Here is a 13415-nt window from a genome sequence, read left to right as displayed (position 1 = left end):
TGGATTTGCCTTCTCTGGACATTTCACGTAAATGGAATCATACAAAATGTGACCTCTTGCATCTGACTTCCTTCGCTTAGTGCAGTGTTTTTAATGCCCAACAATGTTAAGCATGTAGCAGAACTTCATTCCTTTTTTTAAGGCCAAGTGATTTATATGGATATACCACATTTTGTTTATCCATTCATCAGTTGATGGACATTGCCACTGTTTAGCTGTCAAGAATCATGCTCCTCAGAATATTAGCCAAGTAAATAAATACTAAAATAATAATAATAAAGTGATTCCCCAAGATACAATGGCTTATCACTGTAAAAATGCTTATTAAAATCAGAGTCCTCCTTGAAAGTACATAGTCATTCAGTTCAGTTCAGTTCAGTCGCTCAGTCGTGTCCGACTCTTTGTGACCCCATGAATCACAGCACGCCAGGCCTCCCTGTCCATCACCAACTCCCGGAGTTCACTCAAACTCATGTCCATCGAGTTGGTGATGCCATCCAGCCATCTCATTCTCTATCGTCCCCATCTCCTCCCGCCCCCAATCCCTCCCAGCATCAGAGTCTTTTCCAGTGAGTCAACTCGTCGCATGAGGTGGCCAAAGTATTGCAGTTTCAGCTTTGCATCAGTCCTTCCCATGAACACCCAGGATTGATCTCATTAGAACTTTTATAATCTAGTGTAAAGAGGGAGAAATAAGATATAGGACAAAACCCATTCAATATAGTGTATACTTGTACAGGAGAGACAGAGTAAATCGGTCCTGATGTGTGTGGAAGTATTAGTTGCTCGGTTCTGTCCAACTCTGAGACCGCATGGACTGTAGCCTCTCTGTCCATGGGATTTCCCAGCAAGAATACTGGAGTGGGTTGCCATCGCCTGCTCCAGGGGATCTGCCTGACCCAGGGATTGAACCTGTGTTTCCTGCATTATAGGCAGGTTCTTTACTGTCTGAGCCATCAGCGAAACTATGTATGGAAGGAAACAGACAAAAATGGATATGAAAACGATCTCTCTCTTTTTGACATTTAAAAATATTCTTGTATTGATTTTTGGCGGCTCCAGCACTCTTTCCTACTACTTGACTGCACTGGATTGATCTGATCAATATCTTATGTGTCAAGCTATTTAGGAGTGGGCAGATCTAATTAAAATTAGTGCACCGTCATTGGAATAAGTGGCTTATTTTGGAACTCATGCTAATCAGGTCTTTAATAAGTCAACCATTAACTGTGTTTTTGTAACCATTATTTTCTGCTTTATTCTATTTTAAAATGCAAATATATTCTAAGAATAGAGGGCACTAACAATTGTCAGAAACGCTAACAATTGTCAAAAATTAGGTAAAAATTAGTTGTGACATTTGAGTTTCACATTTTCTCTCTGTTCAGTGTTTTGAATGTCTTGTCTATTATGTTGAGGGTCATCTGCTATTAAACTAATATGGACTCTATGTAATTTGTATGACTCACTGCCACCTTTTTATTCTTCCTAAGCAGATGGCTTTGTGTTTCAGGTTTCAGCACTCCAACAAGTTCATTTTAATGATTAAAATGATACTGTGAGTTTATATCAGTGTCTATAAGTGGTGACAGTGATGATGATTTATATTCCATCTATTAAGTCTGAATACTAATAATCTGTTATTTCCTTAGAACTCCTCAATGGAATGAATTGCAGCCACCATTTAATGCAAACCACCCTCTGCTCCTTGCTGCAGATGCAGTACAGTATTATCAGTTCCTGCTTGCTGGCTGTGAGTAGTTCTTGATTTTTTCCTTCCATACTCTATTTTGAGCTTTCATCTTAAAATGCTAACTTTTAATGCAACCGTGCATATTATCAGTGGTCCATAGGCCAGAGGCCGGAAACAATCTGATGGAGGCAAGGAAGATATTTAATACGATACATAATAAGCTTTAGCATACATTAATTGTGCCTCTGGATATTCATGTTCCCTGGTCATGACACGTACTCTTACTTTTATATAAATTGATAGAGAATATCTGGTGGTTATTTTCAAAATTTAAAAAAAACAATAAGGATTCTAGGATATAAAAACGTTTCATAAAATTGGAATCTATTTCTGACATTAAAAAAAGTTACACACTTTTTGCTGTGGAAATTGCATTAGCAGGCTTTTTGCTTTGTAGGATTTTTTTGCAACATTGAAGTAGTGATTGCAGCTCCATAAGGATTTTGTTTACTTTTGATCTGGGTTCTTTTTTTACTTAAGGAGAAAAAAGTATACATTGAACTAGAAACAGCCTTCGTTGTAGGTGAGACTGGAAAAGATAATTTAATATTTATTATCCAGCTTACGGTCATAGAATTAAAAATTCTTTACAATTATAATGCAATTCTGTAGAATTCACTGAATCCTTAATTTAACTGGATGGCTCTGAGTACTGTATGCTTTTAGGAAATTTTCTATAAATCAACACTGACATGTTTTTAATGGAGTTTTGTTCTATCAGACTTATTTTCTTGCCTGGTTGTATTATGCAGTATGAAGTAAAAAATTTGTAAAAAAATTTTATGTTTATAATGTGTTATATGTTATACTGGAAACAGAGGAAGTGTACTGACTTTGCACTAAAGTTATGAAGCTCCATAATTGTAACAAATAATTGGTGGTTTCGTTTCTTTTATATGATTGAATTCACTGATTGTTCTGGCATGTATTTATTGAATGACGTCTCTGTGTCAGGAACTCGTGGTTTAAATGAGAGTAGTATGTTGCTTCTGTCCTCAGTGAATTCAGTATCTAATTCAGGAGACAGATGTTTTATCAAAATATAGAAGAAAGTGAGACAGGTCATCAGTGAAGGGTTATACATGGAATTGTGAAGGCAGCGGCTTAAGTTGCTAAATTGTTTACAGAGAGATAGTAGGTAAGTGGTTTTCTGATTTAAGAAGCAGAGTATATAAAAGTTCTTAGGTTCTACATTATCTCAGCATATATTTAACTCTGTCATATGACTTGGAAAAAACATATATTGATATATAATGTCAATGTTTATAAGAACATTTTCCCATACCTCTCTACAGAGGTAAAAATAGTTAATTGTTGAATTAAGTATAGTTGACTATTTCAGCATTAATACCGGTTTTGTTTGTTATTTTTTAATATACTTTTTGTTTATTTTTGGCTGCACTGGGTCTGCATTGCTGCAGGTGGGCTTTCCCTAGTTGAGATGAGCAGTGGCTACTCTCGAATAGCTGTGTGCAGGTTTCTCATTGCAGTGGCTTCTCTTGTTGTAGAGAATGGGCTCTAGGGCATGCTAGCGCCCTAGTAGTTGTTTCACATGGGCTTAGTTGCTCTGTGGCGCATATGGGATCTTCCCAGAACAGGGATTGAACTCATGTTCCCTGCATTGGCAGGCAGATTCTTTACCATTGGACCACCAGGAAAGTCCTCTTTAGTTATTTTGACAGGTCTGTTACAGTAGACAAACAGTAGCAAGTTCCAAACATGTAGAAAAAGATACAGGCAAAATTTAAAAAAAAAATGCAGCTATCTCTATTCCTTGACTTATTTGTTCCAGTGAGTTAAGCTAACTTTAACAGCTCTAAACACCTTTGTCCAATTCTTAGAACTACAAAACCCCCCAGGTGCATGCCCGAAGAACCACCACTGTAGCCCAAGCTGTCAGTCATTTTCAAACATTGCAACACCACCATCAGAATTTCACCTTAGAAAGAACACACTGGCAGTGTTGTAAGAAGAGGTTCAGGAGTAGGGAAGAGGTGTGGCGGCTCGGTGATACTGGAGCAAGATGGGAGGGCATTAATTAAGGCTTTTACAGAGAAGACAGAATAAACCTGTGAGATGTTGCACAGTTGGACTGGAACAGAATTAGGCAGTTTGAAATAGTCACTGATGATTGTTTCATTTCTAAATAAAATACGTAATATAATGCATATCATGTTAGATGTTTTGAATTCCAGATGGACTAGCATAGGAATAAGGATTAAAAGGCCAAGTTTCTAGTTCCAGACCACCTCTCATTAACTTGATAAGTATAAAGTATCAGTAATAATACTTGCTCTTATAAAGGTGTCACTGTGGTCAATGCAGTGATGCTAAGCATCATTCTGAACCTTTATTTCTTATTTCAGAAATAAATAAATATTTTCAATTAATAGACTTCAAGGACTTAACAATGGAATACCTATTCTGAATCTGTGATCTTGACCTTGTTGCCAGATCTGTTGTCTAAGTGACAGACTTAATATGTGTGTCCTATATCTAGGTTACATAATTGTTATGTTTCCTCTTATCTAGTGAAATTTTACAGTTCAGTTCAGTCGCTCAGTCGTGTCCGACTCTTTGCGACCCCATGAATCACAGCACGCCAGGCCTCCCTGTCCATCACCAACTCCCGGAGTTCACTCAAACTCATGTCCATCGAGTTGGTGATGCCATCCAGCCATCTCATTCTCTGTGATCCCCGTCTCTTCCCACCCTCAATCCTTCCTAGTATCAGACTCTTTTCCAGTGAGTCAGCTCTTCGCATGAGGTGGCCAAAGTATTGGAGTTTCAGCTTTAGCATCAGTCCTTCCAAGGAACATTCAGGATTGATCTCCTTTAGAATGGACTGGTTGGATCTCCTTGCAATCCAAGGGACTCTCAAGAGTCTTCTCCAACACCACAGTTCAAAAGCATCAATTCTTCGGCGATCAGCTTTCTTCACAGTCCAACTCTCACATCCATACATGACCACAGGAAAAACCATAGCCTTGACTAGACGAACCTTTGTTGGCAAAGTAATGTCTCTGCTTTTTAATATGCTATAGATATAACTTAATTTAAAAAACACCTCAGAGATAGGTATTTCTGTAATAATTATTATTTGGGTTTCACTTACCTTGGTCGTGGAGTATCTCTTCACAGCTGCTCCAGCAAAGTGCAGCTGCTGTACCTTACCTTGGACGAGGGGTATCTCCTCAAGGCCACCCCTCCTGACCTTGAATGTGGAATAGCTCCTCTCGGCTCTCCTGTGCCCAAGCAGCCACTGCCTCTTGGACGTAGGACAGCTCTACCACTTCTTTCCATTGACAGCAGAGAAACAGATTTAGCTTGGATTTTGAAGTCACGTTATCTTATATAAAGAAAGGCTATTGGGGGACATCCCTGGTGGTCAAGGGGTTAAGAATCTGCCTTGCAATTCAGGGAACATAGGTTTGATCCCTGGTTGGGGAAGTAAGATCCCACATGCCGCGGAGCAACTAAGCCCACAGTACCGCAGCTCCTGAGCCTACACTTCACAACCTAGTCTGTGTGCCACAATGAAAGATGTAGAATGAACACAATGAAGATCCCACCTGCCACAGTGCAGCCAAATAAAATTTTTTTTTGAAAAAGGCTATTTGATTTAGAGTCCTGAACAAACTAGTATATTTCATGACTGAAGAAATTAATTCAAAACATGGACATTTGCATCAGAGGAGTAAAAGCTGAAATATAATTGGTTAAAGCAATGCTGGAGCCGGTTTAGAGATAATACCTTTTCCTGCCCATCTGTTAAGCCCATCTTTATGCAGGTTAGAACCTCCTGAAGAAGACTTTCTTACTACCTTCTTGCCTTCTCTCCATTTCCCTTACTGAAACCATTTGAAAAGATGATATTGTACCTGGCGGCAGGAAGTTTTTGTTTTACTTGACCATGTTGAAAATCTGCAGACTGTTGATAATATGGTACTGAAAGTATCTTCAAATATAATCATTTGGAGTAAAACTGTAACGCAAACTTCACTAGTGTCACCAGCATTTTCTTTGGTTGTGTCTGAATCTGTGGATCAAGTGAAGTAGACTTGTACAAACTCCGGAAGTTGTAATAATACTGGACAAAGAATGATGTAAATGGAAATGCGAAAGACACTTTGTTGCAGGGAGAAGAGACTAGGAGAGCAGGATGTTTAGCAAGGAATCCCCACCTCCCCTTCCAGCCCTGTAATCATAACAAATACACCGCTAGTTGATAAACACAAGTTCTGCATATGTGGCCTAAGGGTCACTGGTGGGCAGGGAAAGGGAAACGTGCCTGAACATTAAAGACTTCTTACCTAAATATAGTGAAGTAAGTGAAAACTCCAAATTTTGTTTTCCTAACTCTAGTCACATTTACTACCCATACTAATTGAATGGAATGATTCAAAATTGAGCAATTTTGGTGTATAAATTGACTCATATGAGCCTACCCCTTACAAGGTCACTTTGGAGGTGGAATTTACTTCTTTGTTATTAGGGTGAGCCATAAGAAATTGCTGTTTAGGATAAGCCAAAAAAGTCATCTGGTTTGAGTAGATTGATTAGTTTATGTGTGTAAAGAAGATATGCAGATGGTAGTCTAATCTTGCTATCTAGCTCAGTGCGGGTAAAAGTTAAGAATCTAATATTAAAAAAAAAGTTTTGCCTGAGTCATAAGAAATCTTGGGAATCGTTTATAAAAAGATTACAGTAGTGATGATTAATGATTTTTGTGTTAACAGTATTTTTTTTTCTTCAGAAAAAATACATAACTATAGTAACCTTTTCTCAAATAGGCATTTTATTTCAGTGTATTTCTTTGCCAAAAACAAAGATGAGACTAACAGATATCAACCAGCTTTGAATGTGATCCCAAAGTAGATAATACTTTTTCTTTAGTCTGTTTCCGAGTTTCCCAAGTTGTAAATTAAAAACAGGGCTTACGGAGTTAAACTGGGGAAGTTTTATTTGGGCAAAAAATAATGTTTCCTCCTTTTCTTTCAGGTGATTTGGCAGCAGCAGTATTTTTAAGTTGCTGACATTAACTAGCTTTGTTGGGGATAGGTCAGGCTTTGAAATTCTAAGATAATCCATGGGTATGTGAGAAGTTCCTCCCTAAGTTTATTGAGTTTTCTTTGTTAAATGCTAACAAAGGATCATGCAAGGGAAATATAGCTTTGATACACACTGAAAATGGTTAAGGCATATATGTGGGGTTTTTGTTAATTATTTAACTATCTTTCAAATATAATTGACTGTTAACACAAAAATAGTGTGAATGTACTGTGGTCTTTAAAACACATATGTGTGTGACAGCAGTGGTATAATAGCCAGGAGAGTGGGAAATGGAACTATACTATTGTAAGGTTTTTATTGTATGCGTGACTTCAATATCATTTGGAGGCAAACTGTGTTGTTAAAGATGTATGATGAAATAAAAAACAAACCTAAGTGCTGAAAAAGGAAATAAAATGTTAAGAATAAGCAAGTTGATGTAACCCTAAGCATCATCAGTACTCATGTTAGTTGTAAATGGCCTAAATACTGGACAAGTCAGAGATTGTCAAGTTGGGTCAAAAAATAAAACCCAGTTATATGCTGCTTAGGAGAAACTCACTTTTTTTAATCAATATTTTTTTATTGATATATAGTTGATTTTTATTGACATGTATTTGCTGCAGTCCATGGGGTTGCAGAGTCAGATATGACTTAGCAACTGAAGAACTGCAACAGCTGTTGCTTTATAATGTTGTGTTAATTTCTGCTTTATAGCAGCGGGATTCGGTTATATTGATACATATATATACATTCTTTTTTAAAATATTCTTTTTCATTATGATTTATCATACACAATATAGTTCTCTGTGCTCTTGAGTAAGACCTTGTTGTTTTCCCATTTCATATATAAAAGCTTACATTCGCTAACCCCAAACTCATACTCCATTCCTACCTCAATCCCCACCCCCTTGGCAACCACTAGTCGGGGAAAACCCACTTTAAACTCTCACTTGCTACATTAATATTAGACAAAGTAGAGCACTCCACCCAAAAACAGTAGAGTGTGCATTCAAGGGCACAAGGAACATCGACAAATGTAGACCTTCTTTCAGGCCATAAAACAAGTCTCAATAAATTTAAAAGCTTTCAGGTTATACATAGTATGTATATTCTGGGACCACAATGGAATTAAATAAGAAATGATTAACAGATCTCTGGAAAATCTACAAATATATGGAAAGTAAGCAATACACTTCTACATGATACATGGTTCATGGGAGAAATCAAAAGGGAAATTAGCATATTTTTAGCTGAATGAAAATAAAAACAGAACACATCCCTATCTTAGACTACTATTCAGGGAGAAAAAAATAGTAGGTTGAAGTATAAATACATGCCACAAGTTGGATGATTCTCAAGGGCATCCTGTAAAGAGACAGAGTATGAGAAAGGGTTGAATATGACCATAAAGAATTCAGTAGATCTTTGATGGAACAGTTCTGTATCTTGATTGAAGCAGTTTACACAGATAAACATGTGTGATGAAATGGAATAAAATTACATATAAATACCCCCTCACACTCTCACCACAAAATGAGTGTATGTAAAATTGTATGTGTAAAACTAGTGAAATCTGAATAAGATTGCTGGATTGTACCAATGATACTTTCCTGGTTTTGAAACTAGGTGAAGGGTGTGCAGACCTTCATTGTACTATTTTAGCAACTTGATAGGAATCTATAGTTATTTAACAATAAAAACTTTGGAGAAAAAATGAAAACTTTGTCGGATGGCACTAAAACGATACTCAGGGTGAAATTCATAGGCCTAAATCCCCATGTTATAAAAAGAAATCAGTGGGGTCTGCTTTCATATTCGGCAACTAGCAAAAGTAGAGGGAATTATAGCACAGGAAAGAAAATAGTAAAGATCAGAGTGGAAAAGTAATTAAATCATAAAATTGTGGTATGGTGTTCTTCTCCTTGGAGATTCTTTGATTTGTGGGATTTTAGTTTTCATCAGATTTGAAAATTTTAATGCAGTTTATCTTCAAATTTTTTTCTATCATTCCTCTTTGCTCCTTTTCTGATTGCAATTATGTGTATGTTCACCACTTGATATTTTCCCAACTCACCGATTCTTTGCTCAGTTAAAAAATTCTCTTTCCCTTACTCTGTTTGATTTTGTATTCTATGTTTATATATATATTATCGTCTCTTCTGCTCTGTCTAGTGTGCTATTTTATTCAACACATTTGTCATTTCAGATATCATATTTTTCATCCAGTGCCATCTGGATGTCCTTTTATATCTTTCATTTCTTTCTTCATCATGTACATGTTTGAACATATAGAACATTTATTTTGTAATAGTTGTTTTAGAATCCTGTGTGCTAACTCTTTTCACCCTGGTGATGTTGGGGAGTTTTTCTGTTGACTGATTTCCTTCTTCTTGGTGTGCCTTCCTGCTTCTTTGTGTACCTAATGGTTTTTGATAGGATGCTGGACAGTTTTAGTTTCACATTACTGACTAGAGGATTATTCTCTATTCCTGAGATGCACTCAAGCTGTTGTTGGCAGTGTTCATCTTTGTGACCCCACGGACTGTAGCACACCAGGCCTCTCTGTCCCTCACCATCTCCTGGAGTTTGCCCAAGTTCATGTCCATTGAATTGGTGATGCCATCCAACCATCTCATCCTCAGCCGCCCTCTTCTCCTTTTGCCTTCTCAAGTTACTTGGAATAAATTTTGTTCTTTCTTTGTTTATTTTTAGGCTTTGTTATGGATGGTTCAAAAAATAGCCTTTTGCTTAGGGCTAATTAAAGAAGGAAGAAGTTAATTCTTAGTGGGGATGGAGAGAAGTGGCTGAATTTTGGAGAAATTGAACAGTTTGCATCTGTAGGATTTGGGACTATATGAAGTTACTGAAGAAAGGTGAAGAGAAATGGATGACTGGCTTGAACAAAAGGTTATATCATTCACTGAAACATTAAGAGAAATATATTGCCTAGAGTAGGAGAAAGAATTGCTGATTATAGTGTTGCCTCTGTTTTGGTGCATGTAGTATAATTGCTGTTGTTCAGTCACTCAGTCACGTCCAGCTCTTTGAGACCCCATGGACTGCAGCATGCCAGGCTTCCCTGTCCTTCACTATCTCTGAGAGCTTGCTCAAACTCATGTCCGTTGAGTTAGTGATGACATCCAACTATCTCGTCCTCTTCTCCTCCTGCCTTCAGTCTTTCCCAGCATCAAGGTCTTTTCCAGTGAATTGGCTCTTTGTATCAGCTGGCCAAAGTATTGGAGCTTCAGCCTCAGCATCAGTCCTTCCAATGAATATTCAGGACTGATTTCCTTTAGGATTGACTGGTTTGATCTCCTTACAGTCTAAGGGACTCTCAAGAGTCTTCTCCTATACCACAGTTTAAAAACATCAATTCTTTGGGACTCAGATTTCTTTATGGTCCAACTCTCACATCCATACATAACTACTGGAAAAACCATAGCTTTGACTATAAGGACCTTTGTTGGCAAAGTAATATAGCATGGCGGTAATATTCAGTAGGTTCTTGGAGATAACTTAGAAACTCCATCTATATATACTCCATATGTGTATTTATAGATTTGAGCTCCTTTCTGAGATTTTTTGGATTATAATCAGTAACTGCTATAAACTTTCTCTGAAACAGTTTTATCCTAGAGAGAATTTAGAGGGAAGAGATGAGGTTCCATTATGGTATAGACAGCATAACATTTAAAAACTCAATGTAAATCACTCAAAAAATCCACCTGAAATGTTACTTTTGAATATCTGGACTGTCTGTTGATATATTGACTTTTAAAAAATGTTGTTTTACTGATCACTTGGACTTCACTAGCACTTTTGTTTAAGTCTTTATGTATAATGAAGTAGATAATACCTAAAGCTAGTATTGACATTTACTTTTACCTAGAACTGTGAAGGGCTTGAAGGACTTTCCTGGTGGCTCAGATGTTAGAGAATCTGCCTGCAGTGCAGGAGTGCTAGGTTGGATCCCTGGGTTGAAAAGATCCCCTAAGAAGGGAATGGCAACCCACTTCAGTATTATTGCCTGGAGAATGCCATGGAGAGAGGAGCCTGGTGGGCTACAGTCCGTGGGGTTGTAAAGAGTCGGACACGGCTGAGCAACTAACACTTTAAAACTATGAAAAACACAAGTAGTCAGCATATTTAAGGTTAGAGTCTAGAGATCTTCATTCTGAGCTAAATTTTGTGCTGCTGGCCTACCAGCTACAACTGTGAAAGTAAAAATAGGAAATGTTTTTCCTTGTAATAAAATCACACTTTTAGGTTTAGAGTGAAGACATTTTTAGAGTATTTTACTATCTTGTTTTATTGGCTTTACAATACAATGGTGATCTATTTTGAAGATACTGTTACAAAAAGGATGAAATAAGTACTGGTCTCCTCTACCATGGTCATCATCAGTGCCCTGGAAAAGCAATTAAACATGCAGCAATTTTCTGAGCTGCTCTCTTTAGAGTGTCACGTTAGATTTAACCTAACATCCTGATTGCATCGCTGTTGTGGTATGTACCAAGTATGGTAGAGGTACTCAACAATATTTCCTTGCATTGTCCATAATAAATATTTGCCCATGAGTTGGTAGGGTGGAAGGGGAAAGAAAGAAATGTTTTTCTCCTGTAGAGGAAACTTGTAATGTAGGACTTATTTATAGAGTATTTATAGTCCATTGTTGGGTCATTGGGTGTGTCATACTGCTCTATCTAGGTCTGAATATCTGCAGTACTTAAAACACCACTTCATATTGAATTATATTTGGTGGATTCTCTTATTTATACTTAATTTTATCAACTGACATATGTCTTTCCTTAGAGAAATGATTTTAGTGAAATGGTGTTTTTCTCCAAGAGACATATTATCTGTTTGAGAAATGTTGACTCTGAATTTAGCCATATATATGCTGTATAACTTGAGGAACATTTTGAAATTCAATACATTTTCTTCCTCAATGAAAATATGTAGTTTATCAAAAAGTTCAGTTTACTTTCTTTTCCTTTGTGTTCATGGGATACATGCTTTTTATTGATACCCATATCTTTACCTATGTGGTATAGTTGGTTGGGTTTCTCTGTCATTGTTGATTTATTGTTGAGAGGTTTCAGCATCAAAAGTCCTTTCTATTACAACATAATGACCTAGACTTCATTTTTAATTAAATCTTATTATTTCTGTCATTTGCTTTAGTGGTCATCTTATGGGGGGGTGAGTTCTTATGTCACACCACCATCGTGTTGTAATTGTTTTTTAAAATTGAAATGAAACAAAAGAAAAGTTATTATAGAGGGTTGTTTTATTCTTTTAGATGTCTTTTTTCATTTTACAAAATTGTGAGTGTTATTACAACTTCAGTTCAGTTCAGTTCATTTCAGTCGCTCAGTCGTGTCCGACTCTTTGCGACCCCATGAATCACAGCACACCAGGCCTCCCTGTCCATCACCAACTCCCGGAGTTCACTCAAACTCATGTCCATCGAGTCGGTGATGCCATCCAGCCATCTCATCCTCTGTCGTCCCCTTCTCCTCCCACCCCCAATCCCTCCCAGCATCAGAGTCTTTTTCCAGTGAGTCAACTCGTCGCATGAGGTGGCCAAAGTATTGCAGTTTCAGCTTTAGCATCAGTCCTTCCAATGAACACCCAGGATTGATCTCCTTTAGAATGGACTGGTTGGATCTCCTTGCAGTCCAAGGGACTCTCAAGAGTCTTCTCCAACACCACAGTCCAAAAGCATCAATTCTTCGGCGATCAGCTTTCTTCACAGGCCAACTCTCACATCCATACATGATCACTGGAAAAACCATACCCTTGACTAGACGGACCTTGGTTGGCAAAGTAATATTAGTCTCTGCTTTTTAATATACTATCTAGGTTGGTCATAACTTTCCTTCCAAGGAGTAAGTGTCTTTTAATTTCCTGGCTGCAATCAGCATCAGCAGTGATTTTGTTGTTTTATGACATGCTTTTTTTTCCCAGGTACAATTGAATATATTTGTTTCCATTTATGCTGTTAATATTCATTGCCGTTGAATTGGCAGATTTGGCTAGGGTAGAACATTGCTTCTGATAGATTAAAGAAAAGTAATCTATTGGTCATAAAGCCTCTAGTCCATGAGTACCACTGCTTCTGATGTCATTTACTCTGTCCCACCAGAGTTTAGTGGCTCAGATGGTAAAGAATCTGCCTGTCACATAGGAGACCCAGGTTCGATCCCTGGGTTGGGAAGATCTCCTGGAGAAGGGAATGGCTACCCACTGCAGTATTCTTGCCTGGAGCATTCCATGGACAGAGGAGCCTGGCAGGATACAGTCTATGCAGTTGCCAAGAGTTGGACATGAGTGAGCGACTAACACTTTCACTTTACCAGAGTTTAAGGTTCTTCTGTTCAGATACTGATACCTCTGAATGTGTGTTTTGTTAATTGGGTAGTGGGGATACAAGATGGAGGGTGTTGGGGTGTCTGTTTGAAACCCTTTTCTCCAAAAATAAGGGGCCAAAAGAGGATGGTCTGTGTCTGCTCACCTGCAGTAATGTAATGGGTTGACATTGGTGGGAGCTTGTAGTTTGATGCGCCATCACTTCCATCCGGAAGGTTAATTGCTAACAAATGAC

The 13415-nt window shown here is 37.7% G+C and overlaps 1 protein-coding gene across 9 annotated transcripts in view; it reads left to right on the top strand.

Annotated features, from left to right (window-relative positions):
* The window catches only part of BCAS3 (BCAS3 microtubule associated cell migration factor), a 600416-nt gene that overhangs the window by 279411 nt on the left and 307590 nt on the right, over positions 1–13415 (top strand). For all 9 annotated transcript variants that reach the window (XM_055400120.2, XM_088828643.1, XM_088828641.1 and 6 more), the window contains one exon: positions 1653–1753. In XM_055400120.2, coding sequence (XP_055256095.2) covers positions 1653–1753 — 101 coding nt within the window. The remainder of the gene's footprint in view (positions 1–1652; positions 1754–13415) is intronic.

Source organism: Moschus berezovskii, chromosome 20 (assembly GCF_049115385.1).
Source record: "Moschus berezovskii isolate FMDL1 chromosome 20, NW_MosBer_1.0, whole genome shotgun sequence".
Taxonomy (NCBI): Eukaryota; Metazoa; Chordata; class Mammalia; order Artiodactyla; family Moschidae; genus Moschus; species Moschus berezovskii.
Note: the sequence above shows the minus strand (reverse complement) of the source record. Positions and strands in the feature narration are given on the sequence as shown.